Source organism: Gossypium arboreum, chromosome 1 (genome assembly GCF_025698485.1).
Source record: "Gossypium arboreum isolate Shixiya-1 chromosome 1, ASM2569848v2, whole genome shotgun sequence".
NCBI lineage: Eukaryota > Viridiplantae > Streptophyta > Magnoliopsida > Malvales > Malvaceae > Gossypium > Gossypium arboreum.
In genome coordinates this window covers 109,302,733-109,329,244 of record NC_069070.1, presented here as the reverse complement: position 1 = coordinate 109,329,244, position 26,512 = coordinate 109,302,733, and the positions used below count along the sequence as shown (strand labels likewise).

Genomic DNA, 26,512 nt, shown 5'->3' with positions numbered 1-26,512 from the left:
CGATATTCTGGACTCACCAAAGCTATACTACCATTCGATAGGTGCGCTTGCCTTAGTCATAATCGTAGTCTAGTTTAGTGATTCATAAAATGATCATCAAGTTTTTGGCGCCGTTGCCAGGGACTAAAATATTAGGAATGCTTAATTTTTATTACTTTAGCCATTTTTTTATTTTTATTGCAATTTATTTTTATTTTTATTATAATTTACTAACTTATCTTCTATTTTCTTCTGTTAGGTTTCTTTAGTTTATGACTAGAAGAAATCCATCAGGACCTCTACTTTTTAACAGCGAAATTGAGAGCACAGCTCGCAAAAATTGTAGAGAAATAAGGCGAAGCCTACATTATATAGAGGAAGAGCAGAGGACGATACCAATACTATCGAGGAGATGGCTGAAAATCAGAATAATCCGCTACCTCCTGTGGTTGTTGCAAATCCTATAAATCAGAATCATACTCATCGTACTATGTACGGTTATGTTAAGCCTAATTTAGCGGGGGCTGAATCGAGTATTGTTAGACCTGCAATTGCTGCAAATAATTTTGAACTAAAATCTAACACTATACAAATGATTCAATAGTTTGTTTAGTTTGATGGTTTGCAGTATGAAGACCAGAATGCTCATTGAGGAACAAAGCTAAACAGTAGTTGAACTCGTTACCACGGGGTTCCATCACTACTTAGGAACAAATAACCGAAAAGTTTTACTAAAGTATTTTTCGCCAGCTAAAACGACAAAGTTGAGGAATGATATCTCTTCTTTTGTGCAGATGGATTTAGAAACTCTTTACAATGCATGGGAGAGGTATATGGACTTATTGAGAAGGTGCCCTCACCATGGGTTACCTTTATGGCTACAGGTTCGAACTTTTTACAATGGTTTGAATCCCTCAACTAGGCAGTTAATTGATGCAACCGCCGGTGGGACCCTAAATAACAAAACACTTGAGGAGGCTTATGAGTTTATTGAATAAATTTCATTGAATAATTATCAGTGGCAAGTCATGAGGACAAAACCGACAAAAGCCACTGGTGTTTTCAACCTCGACAAGGTCACCATGTTATCAAACCAGGTAGAGCTTTTAAATAAAAAGATTGATGGTTTATGTGTCTCTACGCAGGTACACCCGGTGATGTAGTGTGACAAAAGTGGAGGAGGAATGAATAATCCAGAATGCCTAGCCTACGACCCTAGCAATACGAACGAACAAGTCAACTATATGGGTAACAATTCTAGACCTCAAAATAACCCTTATAGTAATACTTACAATGCAGGTTGGAGGAACCATCCCAATTTCTCTTGGGGTGGTCAAGGCAATCAAAGACCACAACCCCCTCCAAGCTTTTAACCACCTTACTAGTAGGAAAAGAAGCCGAACCTTGAGGAGATGCTAACGAAATTCATCTTGATGTCAGAAACACGTTTCTAAAACACCAAAACAATGTTTAAAAATTAGCAAGTGTCGATTCAAGGGCTCAAGAACCAAATAGGTCAGCTCGCTAAGCTGATCTCTGAAATACCACAAGGTAGCCTGCCTAGCAACATCGAGACAACCCAAGAGAGCAACTTCATGCGATTATTATTAGAGATGATGAAGGGTTAGTTGATTCCAACCTAGAACCAAGGCAAGAAGGCGTGGTAAGTAAAGATAAGGTGGATGAAAGCCAGAATAAACAAAATCGGTAAGCAGAGAATATACACCTTGCGTGTCATACCCTAAAGCGACAAAGAAAGACTGCACAGATGAACAATTCGGTAAATTTTTTAACCTTTTAAAAAAATTACATATTAACTTACCATTTATTGAAGCTCTTTCGTAAATGCCCAATTCAGTTAAAATTTTAAAGGAGCTTCCGACAAACAAACAGAAGTTAAATGATTCGTCGCATGTAGAATTAAATGCAGTTTGCTCAGCAATTCTATAAAATAAACTACCCAAAGTTAAAAGATTCAGGGAGTTTTACTATTCCTTGTTTAATTGGTAGTTTAGCTGTTAATAATGCTTTGGCTGACTTAGGGGCAAGTATTAACGTCACCCCCTATAAAATGTTTAAGCAACTAGGGCTTGGGAAACCCAAACAAACTAGGATGAGTATTCAACTAGCGGATAAAACTATTAGATTTCCTAGGGGTATCATTGAAGATGTACTAGTAAAAATTGATAAATTCATATTCTAGTAGATTTTTTTTGTTTTAGACATGGAAGAGGACGGTGACGTTCCTTTAATCTTAGGGCGACGCTTTTCAGTGATTGCCAGAACTATTATTAATGTTGGTACAGATGAACTCACACTTCGTGCAGGTGACAAAACGGTTATTCTTCAGGCTCGTGATTCGATTAAGATATCAAGTAATGAAGATGATCTTATAAATCTGGTTAATAATACTAATCATGTGATCTAATCCCCTTTGCAGGAAACACTTTCGAGAATCATAAATGAGTCACGTTCTAGTTCATGCACTAATAATGGAACCATCCATGAAAGACGAAAGGTACAGGTAGGTGAACTAGACGAATGACAGACTTATGGCAAGGAGGAGCGGAAGCAACACCTTGACGATTTTAATGAGAGAACCAATCAATTTAAGGTTGGGGACCAAGTCTTGTTGGATAAAACGGACCCTCGAATCGGCATTTCAGAGCATAATGCAAATGAAGCAACTCCTTTTACAGTACTGAATATTTTCCCATACGGTACAGTCGAAGTAAATCATTCTAAATTTGGCACTTTTAAGGTAAATATTACTTGGCTAAAACCTTATGTTGATAATAGAATTGATAGTGAGAAAGAGGAGTTTCGGCTCCGTGAACCATCGTAACCGTGCGAATACGAGGTAAGTCGAGCTTAGACTTTAAATAAGCGTTTCTCGGGAGGTAACCCAAGTGTTAACACTGCTAATTTTCTTAACATTATTTCATGTTTTTTTTAAATTAATTAATTTTCAAAATCTAAAAAAAAATGTGTTTTTGACCCACATGGCCTGGCCACACGAGTGTGTAGAGCACACGGCCTGGCCACACAAGCGTGTGGGATCTCACATGGGCGTGGGAGAAACGAAGGAAAACACACATGGCCTGGTGACATGACCATGTGACCCACACGGCCTGGACACATGAGCGTGTCCTAGGCCGTGTGAAACCTGGAGCTAATTTTTTTTCAAAGTCAAAGAGTTACACGGCCTGGCCACACGGGCGTGTGAGATCTCACATAGGCGTGGGAGAAGCGAAGCAAAACACATACGGCCTGGTGACATGACCATGTGACCCACACGGCCTAGACACACCATTGCAGCAAAATTGACTTTTAGCGGCATTTTTAAGGTCTTTAGCGGCGCTTTTAACTACCACTAAAACTATTTGCGGCGTTTTTACAAGCGCCGCAAAAATGGCCCTATAGATAACGTCGCTAAAGTTTGCGGCGTTTATTTGAAAAAACGCTTCTAAAGATCATGACCTTTAGCGGCGCTTTTCCCACAAATGCCGCTAAAGATCATTACCTTTAGCGACCCTTTTTCCAAAAACGCCGCTAAAAGTCATAAAATTCAAAAAAAATATAAAATATTATAAAGGTCATGAAAAATATAAAAATTTAAAATTCATTATTAAAATTTGAGAAGAATAATATCCAAATTTTCTATTAAAATTCATTATCAAATTAAATTTTCTATTAAAATTTTAACTTTAAAACTAAATACAAAAACTAATGAATTTAAATTTAGAATTTAAAATAATAAATTAATAACACAATTAAAATTCAAAAGTTAGAACTCACTTATCTTAAATATTAAAACAAAATAAAAATTTAGAATCAAAACTAAAACAAATAATAAAAATTAGATTAAATATAAATATATCAATAAAATAAGATATTATAATGAAGTTCCTTAAATGAAATAAGGGCTTAAATCATAACCATGTAAAATATAAGATTTGAATATCCATTCCTATGTGGAATATCAACATTGATTATTTAAATTGATTAACTAAGAAAGATTTGAATATCCATTCCCATGTGAAATATCAACATTGATTATTTAAATTGATTAACTAAGTCAAAATTGCAATTTGTGTTTTTCTTCGTTCAACTCAAATAAAAATAAAATGTTGAAACAAAGAATTAAATAAAAAAATAGAATAATTAGTTGACACGAGATTATTATTAAGTAGATGCAAATATGCAAGTAGACGATTACAAAATAGGGTGTAGTTTTTGATCAACTAATTAGTTGATCCTACTGCAAGTTCTATCTATAATATGCTTAACTAACATACAAACATAAGACACTCTAATACTTTTTTGCACATAAAATATCTAAAAGTCACACCTGAATTCGGATTCAGAGCACATACGGTGTCAACTGCATGTTGATCAATATCATCCTTATTCGTTGCTGCAATACCTCCCACAAGCATTCGTAGAGGTAGGAGCTAGTCATTATGTGCCTTCTGCAAATTGTTCTTAGACCGCAATCTAGTGTAGTTGATTTTCTTGTTCCATTTGCCACCAGTCAAAACATAAAGGAGCTATTGCCACACAAAAAGTAATCACCAAAACGATATCCAGAAAAACAATATACAGTTAAATTATGAGAATGCAGAAAATACAAAACGATACCGCTGTTCTTAGATCCCACAACATTACTTTCCCATCATAAGATGAAGAAAGTAAGTAAAGAGGAGACGTATTGTGCCACTTGCAAGCTGGAATCCAATAACTATGTAACAAGAACTGAAACACAGGCGTCGATGTTCCTTGAAAAGTAGAAAAAAAGTTTCAAGTGAGATGGAGTTTTAGTGGTTTCATGTGCCTGCACATGCAACAAGTAGGAGAAAAAGAAGCGAAAAGAAAAAAAATGAAAGCAACCTAAGAAATAGTATCCTTTTACCCTTTTTTTCTCAGATGAACAAAAATGGTACATCCAAAAATGGAACATCCCAACATCAAATTAACAATAATGATTATGACAAAGAGCTCATTCAACTAATTTGATATAATTTAATCAATTAATTCAATAGTCAATTAACAATATTAACTATTATGGTTAAAATGCTAAATTTTATATTTTAAAATATATAAATTCTAATAATAAAATTCAAATCAGCATTTTGATAGAGTCAACAATACTAACGAGTGAACTAACGGATATCAATTAAATTAAATTATGTCAAATCAAAGTATAAGTATTAAATATTAAATTTTAGCATGATGGAGGAGAAAACTATAATTTGACCATTCTATTGGTTATTTCAATTTAATTTCAATTTATTCAAATAAATTTATATTTTAAACTATTTATACATTATTTATATTTTAAAATTTAGAAAACTAAATTATATATATTTTTATTTTATAACTAATTTCTTTTACAAATATAAAAATAAAAAATTTATTTAAATTAGTAAAAAATTAAAATACTTTATACAAATATATTTTAAAACTAATTAATCAAATGTATACAACGTTAACTAGTGCTAAGAAGTGGTATTTACCTCACATACCAAAGATCTTTCAGTCTGCACCATATCATTAAAAATAAGTTCACATCACAAATGATCAACACAAGCAACATACTTCATAATGGCATTTCTATCTACCTAATCCTCTCATTAATATATTTTATATATTTCTTATGCATCATGTTCCTTGTTTTTTTTCATTACTTTATATTGTGTTTTATTATAATCTATGCTAATACGATATGAATGAGACTTAGTTTGCAACAAGAGGACAAGCATGGATGTAGCCAAATCATCTAGCAGATCATAAAATATGGGACTACAGTACAAATTCTATTTAATAGAATTATACTGAAGATGGATATTCTTGAAGAAAAAAAAGCTTCTTAATAATATAAACAAAAAAGAAACTTACCCTGGGTAGTTCCAATGAATGCTAAGCAGCAGTTTAGAAATGCATTCAGCAAACAGAAAAGGTTTATGAGATTATCATAAAGCAGACAATGGAAATGATGCATGGCCTTCTCAACATTTGGCGCATACCTTCCAGTACTATATGCAGGTGATTCAATACCCTTTTGAACACCTTCACACAGTCTAATGTCTTCCATCTGTGTATTTTCCTTGGTTATTAAACAGGTTTTGGAGGTTGCAAGATTAACAGTAAATTTTGAGCATACAAACAAAACCAGAGATTATTTGCTAGTACCTGAACTTTTTCACTATCCGCTAGGCTTCTCTCAATGAAAGTTTTGTCATCCTAAGGCCAAAACAAGAGCTCAGTTAAATAGGAACCATATTTCCAATACATGAAAAATGAAATGAGTTACAGAATACATGTCGCACAGAAAATCTTCTCTATAATAAAATAGAAAAATGGTTGAATTCTACAGACTGCAACTATGGCTAACAAGTAGAAAACATCAATATTATGTAAGAGGAACTTTCAAACCCCGGTTAATGTCAGCATCCCACACACGCATGCACTTTGAATTGCCCAACATACATAAACACAACATTTGAGAGGCTAATGCATGTGAAGCCAAGCATAAGTCTCCTCTAAAACAACATTACCTATCATTAACCTTGTATAATCTAAAACTTACGCAAAATTAGAAGCATGTATCTAGCATATGTGCAGAATTCAGAGCTCAAGACATAGAGGTCCAATAAAAGATTTTGTGGTATATATATGCCTTCATTAATCTTCACATAGACATATTCTTTGCATTTAATATTTGCCATCCAAAAGTTGAAGGAGCTTTACACCTAAACTATTCAGTGATAACCAACAACACTAGATAGTTTCAAGAAAGTTCAATTTGGAATTAGAACAATTCTCAAGGTGCCTTATTTATAAATGTTAGTTTTAGTTTCTATAATCTATATTATTAACACTTAAGTTATTGAGCCCATGAAGATTATATATTGTCAATCTAATGAAAAGAAGCCGAATGGTTTCTTTATGCAGGATAAGATTAAAGCCGTGATCAAAACAGTCTTTTAAACAAAATATTTTCATAATTCACAGCTTTATGTGTAGAATCTTTCACATTTTAAGCAAACGCTTAATTATCTTTACACCAATACAAAATTAGACTTTTTTTTCGACAAAACAAAATCAAATATTTGATACAGGGAAAAGACACAATTATGTATATGCATGTGTGACTGAGGGCAGGTGAACAATGGTTGATGCAATCATCATTCTCCAAGTACATATTGTGCATAGAGAAGCACATAGACATGGTTGCAGAGTGACACTCAGTATCTATAATCAAAAGGCTACTATTTTCTTTATCTGGGATAATATGGTGCATGCATTAGATGATTGTTTTACTTAGTATTACGGTATCCTTCCTTTCATTCCTGAACAAATAACAACAACATCAGGAAATATGTCATCCTTCGCCTACCCTTGGAATAGTAGATGGAAGAAGCAGAGTCCTTTAAGATGAATATAAACAACATTCTCTTCTTCCATCTACTATCCTTACAAGAACCGACATAGAGAAAATCCAGACCTGCCACATCTTGTCCTTGCTATTCCTCTGTCTTGTATATTACAAGTGAAAGCATAAAAAAGAAGGCATTGCTATTTAGGAATAGTAACTAAACATGTCAGATCATGTTTGTCTTATGTATTTTGTTGTTAAGGAAGAATCCCAAAATATGCCCTAAACAAGATTTATCCTCTTTTTACATGATGTATTTATCCTTTCTTTAATCGTTGCAAGTGTCATAATTTACCTTGCTCAAAATATCTAGCTTATAGGTATAAAATAAAATTTATTCACTTGCTTACTACTATGCATTGTGAATACTATGTTTTCACATGTTTGATATTCTAAAACTACAATAAGCATATAATATCATATAATAAATAAAATTAACTTAAAAGAAGCTTCAAGCATGTCCGTATTACATTACAAGCCAAACAAATAGCATTTTAATCTTAAATATAACTAGCAAAAAGGTCAGACCGAAGCATACTGAAGTGGTATATGAATCAAGTGAAAGACCAGATGTAAGGCCTTTGTGTGCAAATGTCACATGGTAACCACCATCCAAGTAGTTGTCGCAGAATACCTGTAAGTAAAAGAAACAAAATACAACTAGCCATCTCTATGTATGTTCAGCAAGCTTTGGACAACAATCATATAATCATTAACATAGAGAATATGCAATTTAATATTCAAGACAACATAATGTCGTTAGTGCTAGTGATAATAATAATTAATGCTTTATCAAAAGACAAAGCATACAGACAACATCATTAAAGCTACAAGGAAACTCCATATATCATTTAGGTATTATCATAAAAAGCTAAGAGCAAGAAATTAAATTGAAGGAGCTTCCATTAACCACAGAGACGCACCTTTCAGTTACATTCTATGATGTACTCACGTCGACAAACATAAGTTAGTGTGGTATCAACTCCATTAAGGCTAAATAATTTAGAGGAGCTACCAAGCCATTCACTTGCAACGTTTTTTGTATCAATATTGTCCTTTTGTAAAATATCATTGTCCATATTAAGAAGAACAAATGGTCCCCAAGTAGCAACTTTAATAAGTACAAGTCCAAAATCCTATCATCAATCAATAAATAAAAATAGCAGGATCATGGTGCCTGTCAAGACAAAATATGTAATGCTATAATCTAAACCTGATAGAAAAAACTATAATCTACTAACACAACTTAAAGGAATTTGATTTAAGCAACTTGATAACCATTTCATTCGGGAAGCCAAATTTTTTTTTTTATTTTTACGATAATAAAGAACTAAAAGAAATGCACAGTCATTTTCAAGCAGACATCCACTCCTCATCAATATGTACTTTTGTAAGTGAAAAATGAATAAAAATGCCAAAAAAGGCAAAGGTGCAAATCTTGTACCGTAGAATTTCTACTTTAAATCATTATACAACTAAATTACAGCCAAAATTTTCATGCTATGCCTTTACATTTTTCCAGAGAGAAATTTTATAAGAATTTTTGAACTAAAACTATTTTCTTATTTTCACATATTGCCTCTTAAAAAAAGAATGTACCTTCTTGTCAAAATAGTCAGCCCAGAATCTAGCAGTAGCTTTTTGGTAAGGGTCAGAAGAGAGCAAAGGAGCTTTGTCATGCCATACCTCATCGATGTACTGAACCTGAATGAGCGCCTCGCAAGCAGGTTTACCGTTATGGATAAGAACAGGGATTTTCTTATGAACAGGGTTCGTCTGTAGCAGTAAAGCACTCTTGTTCCACAAGTCTTCTTCCTTGTATTAATACTTTATCCCTTTCTCAGCCAAAGCAATCCTGGATCTCATCCCAAACATACTTGGCCAAAAATTCAGCAGTACTACTTCCTCTGCCATTCTTTTGATCTAAAGATTCAAAAACTAAAACTAATATATTGGGTTTGTTCTTTTCTCTATCTGATTCTGAACTGAAGGGGTATAAGTATGTATATTTATAGGCAAAAAAAGGGTAAGAGTCCTACGTCTTTCCTGACATAATCACATAAATCAAATGAATCTGGAGAAAGAGAACAGGAAATTCTCTCTCGTGAAAACTCCCGATATTTTCATTTTTCTAAAAGTTTATTTCCGTTGATAAATCTGCTAGAACCTCACATATATTAAAAGAAAAAGAAACAAAAAAAATGTTAATCTTGCATTCTTTACTATCTTCTTACTTTATATCAGCATTTATTGAGACAAATCCTAAACAAATCAAGCTTCTTCGACATCAATTACAAATAAAAGAAAAATAAGATCGATCAAAATTCAAATAAAATTCAACTATAAGTATGAATTACTCGAATATTTACCACTTTTCCAACATTGATAGAAACTCTAGATGCTGAAATACCTAGCCGAATCGCTTTCCCTAATACCTGAAAAAAATTAATTTTTTTTAAATACAAGGGCTTTACTTAAATGAAGTACTATTAAAAAAAACTTAGGGATTTTGGGGGAAATTTAGGGATTAGGGGAAATGTAAAAAATTGGGGAAATTTATTTTGGGGTTTTGCTAGAAATGGCTAAACGTTTGGGATATCTGTTTTGGGATTTTAAGGGAAATGGCTAAGTATCGGGCATGACACAAGAAGATGAAATTTAAGAAAGGAAAATGACGCCGTTTTCATAGTGTTTTTTTGTGGTTTTTTTTATAAAAAAAACGCCACTAATCTCTTAGTTTTCATATTTATTTTTATTTGTTATAATTTGGAAGCCATAATAATTAACTTATAATAGTCAATATTTAATAATATATATATAAAGTTTATCTATTATCTCTTAAATAATTTAAACTATAATCATAATTTTAATATATTAAGATTAATATTATCTCTTTTACAATTATATAAGAAATCGTTTAATATATAAATTAAATAATACTAATTAATATAAACCCTAAACCTCTAACCCCTACCCCTAAATCTTAAATCCTAAACACTAAACCTATAACCCTATCCCTTAACCCTTAAACCCTAAACCCTTAACACCTAACCCCTAACCCTTAAACCCTAACACGTAATCCCTAAACCATAATCCATAAACCTTAAAATATTAACTCATAAACCATAAACCCCTAACCCCTCTCCCCTTAACGCCTAACCCCTATCCCCTTAACACTTAACCCCTAATCCCTAACCATTAACCCCAACCCTTAAACCACCCTTAAACCATAATCCCTAGACTCATAATCCATAAACTTTAAAATAGTAACTCATAAACATTAAACCCTTAACCATATACCGTAAACCCTAAACTATAATGATAATTAATTCAATATTTTAAAATTAATACTATCTCTTTTACAATTATATAAGAAAATATTTAACATATAAATAAAAAATAATTAGTCATATATAAAAAATATTTAAAATTATTTTAAATAATAGTATTTTAATTTTTTTCATTTTTTTGTGGCGTTTTATAAAAAACGCAACTAAAGATTGAGCATTAGCGGCATTTCTTAAAAAAGCGCCGCTAATACTCGATCTTTAGCGGCGCTTTTTAAAAATGCCGCTAAAGCCACTAAAAGCTCCATACAAAACGATGGCGTTTTTTAAAAAACGCTGCTAAAGATCAAGCATTAGCGGCATTTTCCAAAAAACGCCGCTAAAGGTGTACATATAGCGGCGTTTTTAAAAAAATGCCGCTAATACTCGATCTTTAATGGCGTTTTTAAAAGCGCCGCTAAAGCCACTAAAGGCACAATACAAAACGACGGCGTTGTGTTAATTTTTTGTGGCGTTTTTTAAAAAACGCCGCTAAAGATCAAGCATTAGTGGCGTTTTCTATAAAGCGCCGCTAAAGGTGTACATATAGCGGCGTTTTTTAAAAAGTGCCGCTAGTACTCGATCTTTAGCAGCGTTTTTCATTCAAACGCCGCTAAAAACCTGTTTTGTTGTAGTGCACAGACGTGTTTTAGGCCGTGTGAAACCTGGAGCTAATTTTTTCAAAGTTAAAGAGTTACATGGCCTAACCACACGGGTGTGTGGAGCACACAACCTGGCCACACGGGAGTGTGGGATCTCACATGGGCATGGGAGAAGCGAAGGAAAACACACACGGCCTGGCTACATGGCCATGTGACTCACACGGCCTGGACACATGGGCATGTTCATGGCCATGTGAAAAATAGGTTAATCACCCCAATTTTATTTTATTTATTTTAATTGTTATATTATTTATTTTTATTTTACTAATTAATTAATTAATTTATTATTCTTATACTTATATTTTAATTTTTATATATTTTAATTTTTATATACTTTTATTATTTTTATTTTGCTATTTCTATTTTTTTTTTTTTTCTTTCGTATTTTTTACTATTATCATTACAATTACCTTTTAAGTTTATTGATATCATTGAGTTTATTATTATTATTTTATTATTATTATTATTATTATTATTATTATTATTATTATTATTATTATTTATCTTTCTTTTTAATTTTGTTTTAGTTGTTTTATTTTTTTTCTCTTCAACTTATTTTCATTATTATCTTTTGAAAGATTTATGGTTGTTTCTAATCGAGTTATAACCTCTTAATTTTCTTTATTATTTGTGTTTACTTTCGTGTTAATTTGTTCGGAATCATGAGTTACATTTAAATTTGACTGCAATTCCGCTTTTCACTATTCTGAAGATTTCATCCAATATTCAGGGCAGTTTTAGTTTTCTCCCTCTCTTATGATCTTCTGTTTATACTGTGATTATATATGATTGTACATTGAGGACAATGTACATCTTAAGTGTGGGGAGGTTATATATAGAATTATTAGAAAATCCCTGAATTATGTCTTGTGTTTAAGTAATTTTCTCACATTACTATTAGAATGAATTCTTATTAATTTATGATTATCATTGATGTGTTTTAGATTAAATTCATAGGTAATTGTGCATTGATTGTTTAAATTTTAAGACACTAGAGAATCAAGCATGATAAGTCTATTTTCAGAATAAAATTTTTTTAGGTTTTTTCCCTAAATTGAAGTATTACCTTGAAATTTGAGATTTGCAAGATTAATATCAAAAACCATAATTTTTGTGAGATTTTGAGCCTTTAGAGCATACACTTTTCTAGCTCACTCTATTATCGGTTATGAATTTGTCAATACTGATTGGTTATTCATTATACATGTCGAGACCACACATTTTATTTGATATACTGAGATGATAAAGACACCTAGATTTTAACCCACTTATCCCATAAGCCTACCTTCATAATTAACCCTTAGTGAACCCTTTTTAAGCCTAAAAAACTATTTCTTGATTTACCTTTTAATATTAACCCATAACTTTTTTTGATTCATTGAGAATTGTTTCCCGTTTTATTGACTCCCTTTTTTGTCGAGATTTGATTTGGTTAGCTGCTTAACTATGTTCTTTTGTTTCAGTTGTTAAATTTTCTCTTATTATCTATTGTTCTAAAAAGAAAAGAAAAAAAAGTGAAAAAAATACATTTATGTTGGATTATTACTAGTTCTATGTTTTTGAGCTTAAGTAGTTAATTTCATATTCTGAGAAGAAGCTCGTGTTATAATAATTTCGATTGATGTAATTATTTAGTATTAGTTTATTTTTCTAGTTAGGTAATTTATCAATTCGATCTCGATTCTAACATTCTTTTTCAGCCTTTATCCACACCTTTAACCCAAGCCCCTTTACAACCCTTTAAAGACCTTTTGATTTGTGTATCATATCATTCTATAGTGGTGGAGATTTGATTTTCATGCAAGCCTATGGTAATGACTTTTCATAATTGACTTTTGAGTGCTTAATTTTTGAACCTTAAACATTTTGAGTGATTTGAGTGAATCTTTAGTGAGGATGTAAAATCTTGTCGTTTTTGAATTAAAGGTAAATACTTAAATAAGAGGAGATACCTATGTTTTCATGTCTTAAAAAAATGTGTGACTTGGATTGTTTGAATCTTTAGGGCTCTTTTAGTTGAATTTTCAATGCATGATTATTTGTGAATTATTTTGAAACATTATTGATGAGAATTATAAGTTGAGAAGAATTAATTTTAATTATGAGTTGAGAATTTTGCTTGAGGACAAGCAAATACTTAAGTGTGGGGATATTTGATAAACCATAAATGTAACATATTTTAGTCCCATTCTTAATGCGTTTATGGATGATTAATGATGTAAATTAGTGAATTTGAAGCTCCTAATCCCTTAAATTCATGTTTCTATACTTAGGAGAGCATCTGGGAGCAAAAGGAGCAAAAAAGGGCCAAAATCGAAGTTTTCAGGATCCACACGGGTAGGCCACACGCCCATGTGATCCACACTGGCAGGCCATACGCCCATGTGCCAGCCTGTGTCGATATCGCTCCCTGTTTCCCAAACAAGCGGAAAAAGCCAATTTTTAAGGGTTCTGAGCATTTAAAAGTCTATAAATACATACTAGAAGAAGACCTAAGGGGACACACAGAGTAGAAAGTAGAAATTACTCGAAGGGAGCCGTTAGAATCATCTCGGAAGCTGATCCACTTCAAGATTGAAGATCTCCATTCAAATTTCTCTCGAAGTTTATTTGGGTTTTTTAATGTCTTGTTATTTTTCTAAATTTGAGATGTTTTCCTTTTACATTATGAACTAAACTCCCTAAATACCTAGGAAGGATGAAACCTATGACTGATCTTATTATTTAATTTTCTGAATTACATGATAAATACTTGTTCTTGTTCTTAATTATGTGTTATTAATTCTTGCCTTAATATTTTCAGGATATTAATTCAAGTTTGATGTGCTTATTCAGTAGAGAAAAAGTCCCTGTTTAAGAGTAGATCTAGCATAATTAAACGGAGTTGCATGCAATTCTAGAAATAAGACGACATAAATTTGTCAGATTAGAGTCAAATCTAATAAGGGAATCCATAGATCGAGTTAATGCAATGATAGGGATTTTAATTAGAAAGAGATTTCAATTAATCAACCTAGAGTTAATTGTTCTTAGTCTCGAAAGAGATATTAACATCATTTAGGGATTTTTACAGATCAAGACAAGTGAATAAATCGTTTGATTCAGAGTAAGAATAATAAGGGAAGTCTAGGTGGATTCTTTCCTGGGTATTGTCCTCCTTATAAGTTTTCTTCAAGTATTTTTCCCAATTTGCTCTCTGTCGTGTTCAGTAGTTAATTAGTTAGTTAATTTTAGATTAAAACAAATCTTTTATATTTTAGGCTAAATAATATAAAGATAGTTAATACTAGTACTTTTAGTCCTTGTGGATACGATATTCTAGACTCACCAAAGCTACACTACCATTCGATAGGTGCGCTTGCCTTAGTCGTGATCGTAGTCTAGTTTAATGATTCATAAAACGATCATCACAGAGCGATCTCCATTAGATGTGCATGGAACGACACCTCTTGCACTATTCGAGTCTGTCGACTCTTGTACTCCAACAACACATTAATAAGTCTTTGCATCAGAAGGGGTTCGGATGAAAATGACGCAAGATCTAGCCCGCAAGAATAATCTTCACCTTCTCAGCCTTCAAGATTCGAGATTTAGATGCTTTGATCAAGGCACAGGTGTTTTGAATCTTAGCCACATACTCTTTTATCGTCATATTACCTTTCTTGATTGAGTGCAACTCATGTTTTTTGCGAGATAATTTGGCTCCGGTCACAGTAGCCAACAGTCGAGTCGCGGTACTCCATACATCGCATGCCATCTTGGTATTTGTAAAACAAGAGAGAAGAGTACTACTAATAGTGGATAAAGCCAAGATGCAAGCAACTTATCTTGCTGATGGAAAAACGATGCCTTTGGATTTGAAACCAGAGGACCCTTCGAAGATGGCACAAACCATGGTGGAGCAGGTAAAGTTCCTTCGATAAAACCTGTCAACTCATATCCTTCAATAATCAAGTGTATATGCTGTTGCTACTAAACGAATGACTAAACGAATTGAGAAATGAATTATTATTACTTCTTTATCTTGATTTAGTATACCAAGTGTATTTATATACAATGTGCATAGGAATAACTGCTGCTAACAACTTATGAGTAGCTCACTGACTGTATAACAGCCTAACAGATTCTTCACTAAAGATATACTTTAGCACGCTTGACTAAGAGCCAAACCATACTTGTCGAAACCATTTTTTTTTGTGTTTGAAAAATGGGATCGACTTTTTATTTTAAAAATGAAAATGGGGGAGTCGCCACCAATCATTTTTGTTTAGGTGTGATCGGATCACCTTGTAATTTGATTGTTTTAATAAAATGTCTTGTTTTACCAAAACAACGATTTTGGTCTACGAAATTTGAGAAAACGGGTTCAGGAGTCGGTTACGTACGAGGAAGGATTAGCACCCTCGTAACACCTAAAATTGGTACTTAATTGATTAATTAATGTATTAATGTCGAAAGTTGAAAATCCATAAAGAATTTGAAACTACGATCCTCCTTTTTATTAGTGTTAATCTTACAAAAACAACGTTTGGATAAATCGAAGCGGATGCTAAAGACCTTCTTATCCCGAAGTAATAAAATGTCACATCCAGTAGATTACGACACGACATTTTAAAATCTCGAGAATAAGCTTGTATTTTGATTTTCAAAACTCATGCATTTTAATTTTAAAAGGATATTCGGTCATTTGGGTCAAACGAGAAGAAATCAAAACCCAGTACATTAGGGCACGATCTCTCGAATTTTCAAACGTGGAATATTGCTCCCTTTTTTATTCAAAATATACATTTTAAAATTTAAAAAGGATATTTGGCTATTTAGATTCAACGAGAAAAATCGAAACCCCGTAAGTTAGGGTATGATTTTCTCGAGTCTCTAAATTTGAAATATTGCCTTATTTTAAAAAACTTTCATTTTTAGAATGATGTCAAATGTTTTACTTAAACGAAATGTATATTTATTGTTTTTAAAACGATGATATGCGACTAAAATTATTCTTGCGAATGAGAACGAATATACTAATAAGAATGATTTACGAGAATTGCATAGTGTACACTAATTTAATAATATAAATAGTCAAAGATGAATGAGATAAATAATAACAACGGTAATGATACCAAAGTATGCACATAAAAGGACTACCAACTTAAAGAATAAAGACAAAGAAATAAATAAAATAAATACATAAATAATGTAAGAGAAAATAATTTATAAAAATATTGTAAATAAAGAACCAAATTAAAATATAAATAAAATAAAAGATACAATTAAGTAATAAAATAAATAAATAAATGAAATAATAATAATAATAATAATAATAATAATAATAATAATAATACTCTAATTTTTACAATAATGAATAAATAAACAAGTAAGAACTAATAAAAATTTAATTAAAAATTGAAATTTAGCAAATAAACAAATAAATGAAGTGATATTAAATAAAACTGTAACACCCTTCGCCCGTATCCCTCACCGGAAAAGGGTTCGAGGTGTTACCCGACTTAAACTCAGTCAATCACACAAAAACCCTGTCGAGAAATTTCAATCTATTTAAAACCTTTCTTTTCACATGTAATCTGTCCCATATATGGGCTTACAAGGCCCAAAACATCACTAGCCAACATAAGCCAATTTACATAGCCAAAACACTTTATCAATACAAGCCACCAACTTTGGCTAACTTATAGTATCACATACTCAATATTTAAAACCCTATACATGCCATAGACTCGAAATACTAGGATTTACTTACACCAATAGCGTGAGCTCGACAGTGTGATAATATCTCCAGTGAACTCCAACCCGAGCAAGTAACTGGAGCCAACAATCTATAAAACAAATGAATGTAACAACGGAGTAAGTTTTCATAAGCTTAGTAAGTTTTAAGCAATGCAAACAAATAAACGCAATTATACTTCGATTATTCAATTTCTCAAGAGGCCATATTCTAGGTATATTGCCATCTGGCCGAATACATACAAACACATAATGCACGTTCAGCATTCTTATCACACTTAATCAATTAGTATAACATAATTAAATCAAATACTTTCACATACTTTCACACCTCGACCGGTGTATCATGATCATAGATATAGTTATAACATTTATTCACGTATGTATCACATTACACACTTATGATTCACTTCAAATCAAACTCACATATGAGTACATAATGTGTACCGCCCACTTAACATATTGAATGTATTCATTTGTCAATCTAATCGAGGTACCTTAGTCTTAGATTTTCTCAAATCACCAGCATTTACGCTTTTGCTTGCTTGAGGCCGATTATCATTTCATCGGCATTATAGCTCGCTAGGCTCAAAGGCCCGAATAATCAAATCAACAAGTTCCATATAACATATTCATATAATTAAGTACTAACATCATTCGAACGTATATAATTATACATCTCAAACACTTTTTTTTCATCTCATTTTCATATTTAGCATTTGATAGCTTATGCATAACATTTCACTCACATTCATTTCAAACTTATCATTCGATTATAAAAGCACATTGCATATTTTCCAACATGATTATACTTGCCATTAGGCCATATAAGCATGATACAATACACTATCATTTCATCTTTAAGATTCGGCTAAACCCTTATCTTGCAAGGAACACCGAATTCACATAACATATCATTTCACCGGCATTATGCCTGCTAGGCACGAAGGCCCGAATACACATCACTGGCACGAAGCCTGCTAGGCACGAAGGCCCGAATACACATCATCGGCATGAATCCTGCTAGGCACGAAGGCTCGAATACACATCACCGACACGAAGCCTGCTAGGCACTAAGGCCCGAATATAATACCAGCACTAGGCCTACGGGATTTAACCCGGATATATTACCAGCACGAAGCCTGCGGGATTTAACCCGGATATAATTCCAGCATATAGCCTGCGGGTAGGCCCGGATACACATCAAATATCATGCATATTTAATCATATATTAACACATCTCATTCAACATATCACATTAGTAGTCATTTGCAACACTCGAATATAAGCTCCGTATGAACACAGTCATTTACATTTCGGTTCAAAAGTCTTACATAAATATCACATATCCATTTCACCATTCAAACTTAACCCATAGTGACCATTCGACTATAAGTCATATACATAAATTATTTATCGCACAACTTAATTCAAGTAGAACCAAAAGGTCACGATTCACCTAATATATACCTATTGCTCACTAATTCGCACACAACCTTTCAAATTAGCAATTATAAGATGGTTCCGCACATAGCCCATCCTTATCGATAATTTACGATAGTTTTACCCTTACTCACATATATGTCATAGGCATTTTTACCTATGCTTCTCAATTCACATTCATGATTCAATTCCAATCGATTTAACATGCATAAGTACATATCGCATACACGATAATTTACTTTACTGAAGCGAATCCACGTATCGTATTAGCCCATAGTCTTATAGCACGACACTTTTAATAGTTTACCTCGTCGAAGTTCACATTTAATCACTTTAGTGCCAAGCCATATTTGGCTACCACAAAGGACTAATAATAATAATTTTATACACATCATGGTTTCCATTAGGTATTTAATAATCACAACTCGTGATATCTCCACCAGCACATATACGGCATAGTTTATTCATTGTAACACTCATTTAGTGCATCAAATTTCCAAATCCAATTCAACTTAAGCATAATAGCCATAATCGGCTTATAGCCTTAAATCATTACATATTCGGCACATTAACTAAATAAAATTTACATTCACTTTTCCATATTAATTTAACTCTTGAGCATGTAAAAAGGAATTAAGCTTAAACACTTAAGAACTTACCTTGAATGTTGCCGAACGATTACAATGGCTATTCGATTACTTTCTCTTTTCCCTTATCCAAATTTTGCCCCTCTATGCTCTTGAGCTTAAATTCAAAGATTTTAAACTAGTCATTATTCGACTATTCGAGTATCACTTTCAAAATATAATATATATATATATATATATATATATATATTCGACTTTCACACCTACTGATCATAGTAAACTTATAAGAAATCAATAAGCAACTCATTAACAAATTTTTGTCAATGTTTACCACATAATCATAATTTCACTGCAAGCTGTCTTCCTGAGCAACAGTCACTAAATCATTTATAACTGGAGCTACGAAACTCCAAATCAAGTGCCGTTAATTTTCCCTGAAAACAGACTCATATATATTTTATCCATAAAATTTTCAGAATTTTTGGTTTGGCCAATCAATACCATATTTTTCTTAAAGTTTCCCCTGTTTCACTGCCTGACTAATCTGACCACTCCTCACTACGAATAATTTTTCTCATTGTACAGAATTCAAAATATGTTCTCGTTTATTTATTTTGAAACTAGACTCATTAAGGAGTCTAAGAATATAAAATTCATCTTATGACCCCTTTTTTTTCAATTTATAATGATTTTATAAAAACAGAACAGAGGATCTAGAAGGCATTCTGACCCTATCCCACATCACTTCAAATATCTCATTATCGGTAATTCTTTTGCTTACACGGTTTCTTTTATAAGAAACTATACTCATTAAGCTTTAATTAGATAATTTATTATGCTTCTAAATCATCTCCCACAATTTATGGTGATTTTCCAAAATCACGTTACTGCTGCTGTCCCAAGCAGATTTATTACCAAATCACTCTTTCATACATATAGACCTTGCATGCATGTTATTTAAACATGTATATCACCAATAAATCATCACATATCTATGATTTTACTTAAGTATAATCTCCATTTCATCATTTTAAAGTACAAACATTACTCAATATTATCCAAGTTCACATTCGGCCATAATACACACAACATGTTAGCCGATTTTTCCCTTTAGCATCTAATGTACATGCATGCTCATTTGTTTGGCTCAACTTCACCTATCTTCCATTATTCATCAAAAGAGCATGAAACAACAACCATTTCCTTCATTTCCATTCATGACCGAATGCTCACAACACAACCAAAAATAAAAAATATGCTTCATGGGTTAAGGTAGAATCAAGAAGAACTCAAGAACATCAAAATAGAAGCAAACTACCAGGAACTTACCTTGCATCTTCTTCCTCCTTAGTGACCGAATTTTCAAGAGTTTCCTCCTCTCTTTTCTCTAAATTTGGCTATGAAGAACAAGAATGAACAAACCTTCTCCTTTTATTTCATTTTGTTATTCTTATTATTCTTTATTCCTAAACATTTTATGACACAAAATGGCATATATTAATTTGTGCCATACCTATGCCATAACTTCAATAAAAAATTTTGCACATGTTGTCTACCATTAACATCATGGCCGGCCACTACACAAAAAAATGGGGAGTTTGACATGCAAATCCTCCTATTTTGTACTACCATTTATTTGGCCATTACAAATTTGCCTATAGCATTTTTAAAAATTTTCACATAGGTCCTATTTCATAATTTCACTCACAAATGGCAAAATCAAAGCATGAGATTTTCACACATCCACTTTCATATGTAATAATCATAGAATATAACATTTAATTATTTTTGTGACTCGGTTTTATGATCCCGAAACCACTTTTTGACTAGGGTCAAATTAGGGTTGTCACAAAAACAGTCAAAAAAATAATAATGATATAATAATAATAAAAATAAAAAAAATTTAAAATCATATAAGAGGGCATAAATAAATAAATAACAAAGCGATATAAATAAGTAAATGTATTATATAAAAAATTGGTAAAATAATATAAATAGAAGTATAACAATAATAGTAATAATATATTAAATTAATTAATTTAATAAAATAGCGAAAGTAACAAAAAAGGACTAAAATAAAATGTGCCGTAACAAATGAGGACTAAATAAGAAGTTAGCCAGTCCCCAGGACACGTGTCCTTTCCTCTGTAGATCTACAAATTTGAGGACTAAATTGAAACACGAAAATAATCAATGGTCGAAATTAAAAAAAATAATAAAAAGGTGAAAAAGGACTAAACTAAAATAGCCTGAAAATGCGGAAGGGCCAGGGGCGCAAATAAACCATGCACTAGAAAACACGCGGATCCTAATTGGAGCGGGTCGGGTCGACCCGTTTCACTCCAAAACGACGTCGTTCAGTATTAGTAAGCATCAAGCCAAAACGGCGCCATTTTATACATGTTATATAAGCCCCAAATTTTTTTAAAATCTTCATTTCAGTCCTTCTCTTCAAAAGAAAAAAAAAACAAAAATAAAGTTCTCAACTCTCTCCTCCTTTCCCCATTCTGGCCGAAAGGCTTTTTATTTGCTTTTCGACTCCCCGAGCCCAAAAATGCCGTCTTTCATCGGAGATGACGACCTCGGCCCCTCCACGATGGTGCCAACGAAACAAAAGGGGTAAATTTTGATTCTTTTTTCTTGTTTTCTTTAAAAACTAGTAGAAATATATGTAAAATAGAAGAAAAATAAGTAAATAAAAAACAAAAGACCACCTTTAATTCTTCTTTTGTTGAATATTGTGTTTTCTTTTTGTATTTCGATTTCTCTGTAAAAAAAATACAATGTCTTTTAGGGTGGCTTCTTATAGCCGATTACAATTTTTTTTTATTCTTTTTTGCTTTCATTTTTTTTGCTATTTTCTTGTTGTCTCTGTCTGTTGTCCTTGTTTGTCTTGTTTGTAGGTACGGAGGCCATAGGCGGTGGCGACGTGGAGGGGTGGTGTACGAAGGGTCGTACATGGGGGTGGAGTGGCGGCTGAAGAGGGTTAGGGAGGCTAGGGTTTTCTTTTTTAGTTTAAGTGTTAGGCTGATTTGGGCTAGGGTTAGAATTGGGCTATGTTTTTATTTTTTTTGTTGGTGGGTTTGTAAAATTTGGACTTAGACTTTTAATTTGGGTTTAATGTTTTGTTATTTTTTTTTTCATTTGATTTTGGACTGGGACAAAATTGGTCCTTACAATGTTACAATACTAATGAAAGAGCAAGCTATACTTGAATTAAGCTCCCACCGATGAATACAGAGGAGCAAAGTAAGACGCTTGCCAAAACACAGATAGATAGAACAACATTAAAAAATGCGCAGCTAGTCATCAAAGTCAAACAAGCCACCTTGAACCATAAAGTCCCTTTTCAAGCCCTCTCTCTGATAAAATTGAAATGCAATTATTAACTTGAAGTAACAGATATGTAAATGCTCAAAATAGATAAACCAAAAACGAGTCAAAGAAGACTTGAGGAAATGAGCTGCTAGCAACTCAAGAAAATACTTGTGCATACACAAGTCATCCTTGACTCGAGATAACCTCCATTGTAGGAGAAGCCAAGGGCTACACCCTAAGCCATCTTATTATTCCGGGAAAAGTAAGGCCTCTTAATGCTGAAAAAATGCAAGGGCTGGCAAGGATGAGCAAGAGGGTTTGAGGACGAGTGAGATGGAATGGAAAGGAGAAGGGAAAAGGAAGTTAGAAAAGAGAAGGGAAGGTAGATAGTAGGGAACGACATAATTTTAGAGTGACCTGGATTGTATTTTTCTTTTTTTTTTTTTGTAAAGTTTTTAATTTATATATAACTAAATGAAGAGTTTTTTTTATGCAAGAGTCTTTGCTACTTTCGTTAGTGGTTAAGGGTTTGACTTTCGTCATGGGTATGGAGCAGTTTTAAAATTCGTAGTTAACATTTACCCCTTAATTTACCTACAGATTGTGAAAGATTAATTATTGGACTCGATCCAGTAAATACATTGGAAATAAAAAAAGATGGAGAGTTTTTTTTTAATATACTATTTTATGTAATTCAATTATATATATAAATCTTTATTCATTTTAATTGTTAATCTTAAGAAAAATATTTAGTAACTCGAGTTGTAATAAAATTTTATTGAAAAATATATTATTTTATTTTAATTATCTATTTATTGCATTATATGAAATTTTTTAATCCTATAGCTGCCATGCAAAATGTGATAATTTGACAATACTCACTGGCTTTACAAAGAGATCGTCCCTGATTTACATGTATCTATTCTAACTACCGAGCGCATGATAGGCGGTAAGGACTGGGAATCAGGTACAAATCGCTTTTTCTTCTAACAGAAGCACCAAAAGCCTCAGTCATGTCTAGATCCTCATTTTTCATTCCATTAGGGAGTTTCCAATCAAAATGGTACAATAATTGTGCAAGGGAAAGCTCGACAACAGGCATACCATATGACATGCCAGGACACATCCTCCTTCCACCACCAAAGGGAATCAATTCGAAGTTAGCCCCTTTATAGTCAACTGAACTATGGATGAATCTCTCTGGATTGAATCTCTCGGCTTCACTCCAGTAGTTGGAATCTCTTCCAATTGACCATGCATTAACAATCACTTTGGTCTTGGCTGGTATCTCATATCCATTAATCTCACATCTCTCACTATTTTCTCTTGGAATTAGCAAAGGTAGAGGAGGGTGTAATCTTAGAGTTTCCTTTATAACCAACTTCAAGTACTTCAATTCATGAAGGTCTGATTCGTTGACATCCCCTGTTCTATCATAGACTTGCCTCACCTCAGCTTGCGCTTTTTCAAGGATTCTAGGATTTTTCATCATTTTCGACATTGCCCATTCTACTGCGGTTGAAGATGTCTCAGTCCCAGAAATGAACATGTCCTGAAAAGCAGTTCAACTTGGTTAAAGTACAAAACATGTTCGTACTGCTTTCAAGCAACTGAAGAAAGCAAAGTCTCATATATTTGAATACTAAATAAAGGTTCCTTTGCGATGATATCATCCTCTAGCTTGATGTTATTTGATCTTTGGGCATGCAAAGGTATGGGACTATATACGAACAAATATAAACAAGCAAGACATGAGATACAAAACTACTAACCAGTATAACTGCTTTGATATTGTCAGTCGTTAAGGGAAATTCAAGGCCTCCGTGATCCTGGAGATTCAGAAGAACATCAAGTAGATCATCCGTTTCATCATCACTGTTTCCCAGATTTGCATTGCTAGCTCTATGTTCTTCAATGATGCTTTCAAGTTTCATGTCCAAATCATGGTGAAACCTCTCAAGTTTGGCTCTCATCCCACTGATCATGGGAAGCAATTTGATGGAAGGAAACAGATCGGTAATACTGAAACCACCTAAAGCTTCCACAAATTCTTTGACAATTGGAATGAATGTTTCGTGTTGCAGCTTGCATCTTCCGACCAAAGTAGTTCTTAAAGTGATGTTATATGATAAGTTGCATAACATTTCTCCAAATTTGATTTCCGATCCTGTATTACAAAAGATGGATGTAATTAAACTTGATACCTCCTCTTCTCTGATTGAGCGGAATGATTGTACACGTTTCGTACTTAACAGCTCCAATGTGCAAACTTTTCGAAGCTGCCTTCAGTGGCTTCCATATGGTGTAAAACCAATATCTGAAAAATTATACAACATGATTTCTGCAGCAAGGAGATATGGCCTGTTAGCAAAATTGATATCATGTGTTTTCATCACTTCTTTAGCAGCCTCTGGAGAAGAAACAACAATGTGTGATAATTCACCAAGTTGTAGGTGCATCAGGGAGCCATGCCTTTTGACTAATTCGGTCAAGCGGGGATGGGGGAGAGAGACCATTAGAAGGTGCAAATGCCCTATAAGAGGTAGTTTCAATGGTGCAGGGAGTAGATTCTTGGGTGAGTCCTTTATTTTGGATCTCATCCATAGCTTCAACACCATGAAAATGAAGACAAGGAAGGTGAAGGACAACGGGAGCATCTTGAATTGGTCCATGGAAAAACTGGTGATGAAATTGCATTGCTTCTGAATTTATGCAGAATCGGGAATCTAGTTGCATGGATCTGATAGAGATGCCTTCGTGGGCAAGCAATAAGACAACGGCGGCTATGAGGGAAAGCAGACATATTACTATATTAATAATATTCGTAATTAGCATAAATAATATAGCAAGTGACAACTCGGTATTTGGTAAAGCATATCTAATACCAGGATAAATCCTTGTTCTACCACCAAACGGAATGAATATTGCAAAACTTGTTCCTCTGAAATCAATGGAACTATCCATAAAATCTTTGAGGGTAAAATTTCTCAGATTCTTTCAAGTAACTCGTACCTCTTCCAATAGCCCAAACATTGATTATTATTTTGGTTTTAGCTGCGATTTCGTGCCCTTTGATCATACAATCCTCACGACATTCTCATTTGATCATCAAATCCTAAAAGTTACTAAAAAAAAAAGATACAAGACAGCCATTATGCATAGTTGGAGAAAGAGAAGAGCCTAAAGAAATGTTGGAAACTCCTGTTTCAGCTTCTGCTTATAGAACTTTCATACCTTTGTTTGTCACCTTCTGAATAGATTTCACCCATTTTTTAAGACATTCTTAAGTACAGTAGGAAGTTAGGTTGACGATTTTGCTTAAAAGAAAGAAAAAATATACATCAATATTAGGGTGCATTTGTTTGCAAGGATTTGATTTTCCGAAAAATATTTTTCGGATTTTACGGTGTTTGGAAGCTTGAAAATATTTTACATTTGAAAAATATTTTCCAAACACGAGTAAAATGACCTGCAATTTGGGGAAAATGTCTTACCCTTTTGAATTCGGTAAGACATTTTCTAGAAAATGACGTTTTCTTCTCCCCTTTCCCCTTGGGTTGCAAATCAGTGCCATTGCCAGGTACCCTACCCCCCGTCCTAAATTCCTCAAGAGTTGCGCGATTTCGAAGAACGACGACGAGAAAGTTTGGTCAAGGACCTTTTCCGGTTCCTCCTTCATCCAGGTAAGGCTCATTTTCCTTTTTCCGTTCTTCTTTCCTTTTCCTTCTTCCGTTCTTCATATTCTCTTCCAGGTAAAAGTCTGTCGCATATCTTCTCTTCTCAGCATATTCTGTTTTGTTTCCTCTCTTTCTCTAATTCTCAAGCAAATCTACCATGAATTCTTCGCTGGGTCTTAGCTTAAGGTGATGATCGTTCTTTGATTTCTAACATTTTTATTTTTTAGTTTATATTTATTTTGTGTTTCTGGAAACATTGATGTTAAAGGGATCTTATTCCGAAATGCGGAACCTCCTTTGTTGTCTGACTTGTGTACTAGGAATTTTGTGAGTTAATTTTGTT

General features: G+C 33.0%; 1 protein-coding gene, 1 non-coding gene and 1 pseudogene across 2 annotated transcripts; all 3 read right to left on the bottom strand.

The window, feature by feature from the left end:
* Nucleotides 1-740: 740 nt before the first annotated feature.
* LOC128281936 (small nucleolar RNA R71) lies at nt 741-847 on the bottom strand. The gene has a single exon (XR_008272227.1). It is a non-coding gene; the product is annotated as a small nucleolar RNA R71 (small nucleolar RNA).
* A 3,296-nt stretch (nt 848-4,143) lies between these two features.
* On the bottom strand, nt 4,144-9,238 carry LOC108480141 (uncharacterized). The gene is made up of 6 exons (XM_053030172.1): nt 9,017-9,238; nt 7,956-8,051; nt 6,172-6,222; nt 5,878-6,073; nt 4,621-4,757; nt 4,144-4,529 (listed from the first exon to the last, which is right to left on the bottom strand). Exons 4-6 carry the CDS (start codon nt 6,071-6,073, stop codon nt 4,434-4,436), a joined length of 429 nt encoding a protein of 142 aa, XP_052886132.1. The 5' UTR covers nt 6,172-6,222; nt 7,956-8,051; nt 9,017-9,238; the 3' UTR covers nt 4,144-4,433.
* Nucleotides 9,239-23,420: 14,182 nt separating this feature from the next.
* LOC108481219 (desmethyl-deoxy-podophyllotoxin synthase-like) lies at nt 23,421-25,164 on the bottom strand (annotated as a pseudogene).
* Between the last annotated feature and the right edge of the window lie 1,348 nt (nt 25,165-26,512).